At 42.7% G+C, this 6,000-nt stretch overlaps 1 protein-coding gene across 1 annotated transcript in view; it reads left to right on the forward strand.

The window, feature by feature from the left end:
* Window positions 1-6,000, forward strand: part of si:ch73-105b23.6 (mucin-like protein) — a 40,736-nt gene extending 34,736 nt beyond the window's left edge. Inside the window, exons 21-23 of the mRNA XM_060925598.1 lie at window positions 1,143-1,268; window positions 1,507-1,660; window positions 5,620-6,000. Coding sequence (XP_060781581.1) covers window positions 1,143-1,268; window positions 1,507-1,660; window positions 5,620-5,794 — 455 coding nt within the window. The 3' untranslated portion in view covers window positions 5,795-6,000. The remainder of the gene's footprint in view (window positions 1-1,142; window positions 1,269-1,506; window positions 1,661-5,619) is intronic.

Here is a 6,000-nt window from a genome sequence, read left to right on the forward strand (position 1 = left end):
GAGATGAGCATGGCAAACAACGTTTCGATATGATGTCATTCATTCATTCATTATCTCTAGCCGCTTTATCCTTCTACAGGGTCACAGGCAAGCTGGAGCCTATCCCAGCTGACTACGGGCGAAAGGCGGGGTACACCCTGGACAAGTCGCCAGGTCATCACAGGGCTGACACATAGACAGACAACCATTCACACTCACACCTACGGTCAATTTAGAGTCACCAGTTAACCTAACCTGCATGTCTTTGGACTGTGGTGGAAACCGGAGCACCCGGAGGAAACCCATGCGGACACGGGGAGAACATGCAAACTTCGCACAGAAAGGCCCTCGCTGGCCCCGGGGCTCGAACCCAGGACCTTCTTGCTGTGAGGCGACAGCGCTAACCACTACACCACCGTGCCGCCTCGATATGATGTATTATTATTAATAATTATTTTTTATAATAATGATTAAAAAACTAATTACAATATATTTAATAATAATTATTTTTAAAAAGTATATATTTTTTGCAATTTTTTTGTTATCGTCCCTCCAACTTTCTGAGGCCCCCCTAGCGCCCCCTGGCGGCCCCCACTTTGAAAACCACTGGTCTAGGCAAATGAAACTGAACAGACTTAATGTTGAGCAATATAAGATTTATTCCTCAAAATCTGAATGAGAAATTCAAAGGTGTGTGGATTCCATGAACGATTTCACAAATTGTCAATATGCGTGCCGCCTGAGACGCAGACACACAGACAGCCTTCCTCATTGAACTTTTTGTGCCAGGTCCAAATCTGCATTGCACTTGGTGCATTTTTAGAGAATTTTCTCATAAATGCACGTTGCAGTCTTGTTCAACTGTGTTCGAGCGTACTCTAACATACAAAACGCCTTTTCTTTTCCAGTGAATGGCATTTCTATACCTAAAAAGATTTTTTTTAAAAAACATTAAACATAAAATTTTGACTTGCTTCTACGCGTGCTGTTAAAATTTGAGGTCAATTGAACGAGAATTGGCAAAGTTATTAGATTGTGAAATTATATCAAAAAATTTTTGAAACACCCTGTATATTGAGGACAGTAAACATGGTCTTGTATGTCATGTACTATAAACAAAAATGTTTTGCTGTTTTTCTAACATATGTATGCTGTTCTCTCAGACCTAGATGAGTGCTACACCAATGAGACTGTGTGTAAACACCCAGCTGTGTGTTACAACACTTATGGTGGCTACAGATGTGTGTGTAATGGCAATGACATGAAGGACGCGCAGTCTTGCATGTTAGGTAAGATTGTCAGGAAAAGTCAAGTTTCCAATCATAGAGTATGCTGATAGCTATTATTTTACAAAAGTGTGTGCTTAATTTAATTTGTGTGTTTAATTGTTGTTTCTAGCTGCAATAATCAATCAATTGTAGCTGTAAATAAGCAATCAAGAAAAGTATTGCTGTTGTTGCCAAGAGAAAAAATTAGATCCCATTTATAAAGCCAAAGAGTAATAGCGAATGCATTTATTTGTCTCAGAGAGGGATGGGCTGATAGATGGTGCAACTCAGAAAGATAATAAGTCCTTGATTCTTGGCTTGGTCCTGGGCATCGGTATCCCCCTCCTCCTGCTGCTGCTGTTGGCCGCTCTGGCCTGCTTCTGCTGCTGTCACAGGAGACCCGTCACTGGAGAGTAGGTGTTACATATACACAGCACACTGCACTTCATGACCAACTAATCACATACACACAGAATATCTTTTTTTTTTTTTTTTACCAAGGATTACTAATGAAATGCGCAAGATTTGTTCATCATAATGAAGTGTAACTACCTCTATAAAAGAAGAACGCTTAGCAGTTTGGTGTGTGTGTGTGTACATCATGCCAAGAAGAAAGGACATCAGCCATGACCTCAGACGAGCAATAGTTACTGCTTATCAATCTGGGAAGGGTTATAAGTCTCATCTCTAGCCGCTTTATCCTGTTCTACAGGGTCACAGGCAAGCTGGAGCCTATCCCAGCTGACTACGGGCGAAAGGCGGGGTACACCCTGGACAAGTCGCCAGGTCATCACAGGGCTGACACATAGACACAGACAACCATTCACACTCACACCTACGGTCAATTTAGAGTCACCAGTTAACCTAACCTGCATGTCTTTGGACTGTGGGGGAAACCGGAGCACCCGGAGGAAACCCACGCGGACACGGGGAGAACATGCAAACTCCACACAGAAAGGCCCTCGCCGGCCACGGGGCTCGAACCCAGGACCTTCTTGCTGTGAGGCGACAGCGCTAACCACTACACCACCGTGGCGCCCCGGGTTATAAGTCTATCTCCAAATAATTTGGATTTCGCCATTCTACAGTGAGAAGGATTGTTTACAAATGGATGTAATGGCTCTGATCGATTTTCCCTCTTTTCTCAGCTGCAAAATAGCCTGACTGTCTCCCATAGACAGCTCTCTGGTGTTCATGTTGGTTTATTCTTTTTAACAACAAATGGAGTCTTTACGGTCAAAACCCCAGACTCTAACCGAGAGTAGACATTCAGAGCTAGTGATTGTTTAAACAATCAATCTAACGGGGCGGCACGGTGGTGTAGTGGTTAGCGCTGTCGCCTCACAGCAAGAAGGTCCGGGTTTGAGCCCCGTGGCTGGCGAAGGCCTTTCTGTGTGGAGTTTGCATGTTCTCCACGTGTCCGTGTGGGTTTCCTCCGGGTGCTCCGGTTTCCACCACAGTCCAAAGACATGCAGGTTAGGTTAACTGGTGACTCTAAATTGAGCGTAGGTGTGAATGTGAATGGTTGTCTGTGTCTATGTGTCAGCCCTGTGATGACCTGGCGACTTGTCCAGGGTGTACCCCGCCTTTCGCCCGTAGTCAGCTGGGATAGGCTCCAGCTTGCCTGCGACCCTGTAGAAGGATAAAGCGGCTAGAGATAATGAGATGAGATGAGATCAATCTAACAATCATGGGCTACAAGAAACACCTATCTGTCACATGTTCCAACATTTTTATCACTTGAAAAATGGGTTGGTTCAAACAAAAGGTGCCATGTTTTAACACATTTAGATGTATCTAGATGAAACTTCATTGATCCTGATCCTCACTGGTAATATCTTGAATGTGAATAACGTACTTACCCGAAATATCCAGTAGATGGTGATATTACTTTGTTACTTACCCAGCATGAGGCCTGGAGAAACAGGAGAACAGCAATGCCTACTGCAATAAGCAGTACATGTAAGAGCTTTCATTAATTCCACATTAAAGGAAAACTGAAGGCAAATTTTTTTATTATCAAAATTCTATTTCTCATCTTATTTAATATAGGAATGCATTTTTGATCGCTATTCTGTCACTGCTATAGCAAGTTATGAGTGTTTGAAATATGCTCTGTAATACATCAGTCCATATGTCAAAGCAATGGCCATAAACGAGATTCGCTAAGACCTGTGCGAGACATCATAGGACAAAAGTAAAACATACAGCGGAAATCAAAGTGACCGACATTTGCCAACGTTGTCAAAAGACACACGCGCCCTCTTTCGAATGCTGACGTAATCAAGCCGGAAGTTTTGTTTGTTTTGATAGCAATCAGGAAAGTTTGAAAAAAGTAGGCAGTAATCGTCATTTAAACTCGTTTTTGTGCAATATTTCGTTTGGAAAACAGTTTTCAAAATGGCGGCGCTGACACCTGGCTGACATGTCACGTTTCAAAGTCTCGCACAAGTCTCATGAAGATTGCGTGGATAAGCGACGCCTGCCGTGGACCAAACGAACTAAATTCAACATGGCTAAAAACCGAATAGGCAGATAAGCATAATATTTAATTGCAATTAGTTGCCAATACGAGTCACGATATAAAGCTACTAAAACCGAAAACGTAATTGAATAACACGTCAATTAAGAAATAAAGCAAGTTTAAAAATGACTTCAGTTCTCCTTTAAGAAAATAAACAAATGCCTCCTTTTTGATGTTGGAAGATACAACTTCATTGAAAATATGTTTAAAATTTTGATTGCATAACTCCTAAGTCCTGCTGTGAAGTATTTTTTTTAATCTATATTAACACTCATAGCATGTTTTAGTAGCCTTTCTTAAAGCTTGCTGATTAAGAGTTCTATGAGAAAGGAATTAAAAATCAATGAGCCTATAAAGGGCATTCAAGCATCCTGGATTGGAACCATGCCCCCGAGTATGGCTTAAGGCTGTGCTTGGACAGTGATTGCATTTCATGATGGCAAAACTTTAACACACTGATGAAACAAAAAGTAAAATACAGGAAATTACAGTATATTCACTTCTGCCAGCACACTGGTGTAGTGGTTAGCACTGTCGCCTCACAGCAAGAAGGTCCTGGGTTCGAGCCCAGCGGCCGGCGAGGGCCTTTCTGTGTGGAGTTTGCATGTTCTCCCCGTGTCTGTGTGGGTTTCCTCCGGGTGCTCCGGTTTCCCCCACAGTCCAAAGACACGCAGTTAGGTGAACTGGCTACTCAAAATTGCCCGTAGGTGTGAATAGTTGTTTCCCAAGACCAGAAATGGGAGGGTTGCGGCAGGAAAGCCATGTGGCGTAAAACTATGCTCCAATTAATATGACATATAGATCAATAGAGTCCACATGGACCCCGACCTGGCAACAGTGCTGGACAAGGAGAAAGAAGAAGACCGCATGTTCACCTCTGAATATGACTTCAGCGTTAATTCTTAAGAAAAAAGCAAGATCTTTTTGATTGTTTTTCACCAAAGCGATAAAAGAGAAATCCAGTTATGCTTGTGTTTTCCAGTGTGGCACGTTGTCCTTATGACACAAATAAAAAGCAATAACAGTTGTGCGTTGTATTTCAGGTTTTCCCCCCATTGTGATTCCTTTTCTATCTTCCATGGAATGTTCTCTACATTTGAATAGATATGAAACTATAATAGTTTTCACAAAACATGTCCATCTGGCACAGTGATGCCGCCAACATATACTGTATTTTCCCCTGCATTGTATAGGTTTTTAACATGTGCTCTGATAATTGCTTGCCATGAAGGAAATACTAAAAAGCAACATAAAATTAATTTTAGCATTTAATGTGCTGCTACTGACCATATGGAACACTGACCAGGAGCTAATGTGTTTCCAGCTCACAGGGGACGATGCTGCTTTTCTGTATAGCTACTGTATGTGTGTGTCTCATCTCATCTCATTATCTCTAGCCGCTTTATCCTGTTCTACAGGGTCGCAGGCAAGCTGGAGCCTATCCCAGCTGACTACGGGCGAAAGGCGGGGTACACCCTGGACAAATCGCCAGGTCATCACAGGGCTGACACATAGACACAGACAACCATTCACACTCACATTCACACCTACGGTCAATTTAGAGTCACCAGTTAACCTAACCTGCATGTCTTTGGACTGTGGGGAAAACCGGAGCACCCGGAGGAAACCCACGCGGACACGGGGAGAACATGCAAACTCCACACAGAAAGGCCCTCATCGGCCACGGGGCTCGAACCCGGACCTTCTTGCTGTGAGGCGACAGCGCTAACCACTACACCACCGTGCCGCCCGCTATGTGTGTCTGTACAGTATATATAAGATGGGATATTTGTCTTCAGGGTTTTAACTTCTCTCTCTCTCTTCCTCTTTCTGTCTTTCCCTGTTAAGAATTCCTCACTTACTGCCAGAATATGTACAAGAACATTTCAGCTCTCATTTCAACTACAGCAATCCTGCTCTGCATTACAAGAGGCACTGCAGCCCACGTGTCCTTGACAACATCACACCCAGAAACAAATGTCACAATCCAGTTTGTCCCACTTCTGCCACCTGCGCTGTCTGAAGTTATATGCATGCAGAGGGGGAGAAGATAATTATATAAAAGAGAATAGCTATAAAATATTAATGACTGCTGTTTTAATGTTTTTATCTGCACTTTGATCAAATGGAAAACATATTAATTACACATGCAGGCATGTACAGCTGCGTAAAATGTTAGATGTGTACTATGATTGTCCACTGATCCTATATAAAATACATTTAAATGTA

This window comes from Neoarius graeffei, chromosome 7, assembly GCF_027579695.1.
Source record: "Neoarius graeffei isolate fNeoGra1 chromosome 7, fNeoGra1.pri, whole genome shotgun sequence".
Taxonomy (NCBI): domain Eukaryota; kingdom Metazoa; phylum Chordata; class Actinopteri; order Siluriformes; family Ariidae; genus Neoarius; species Neoarius graeffei.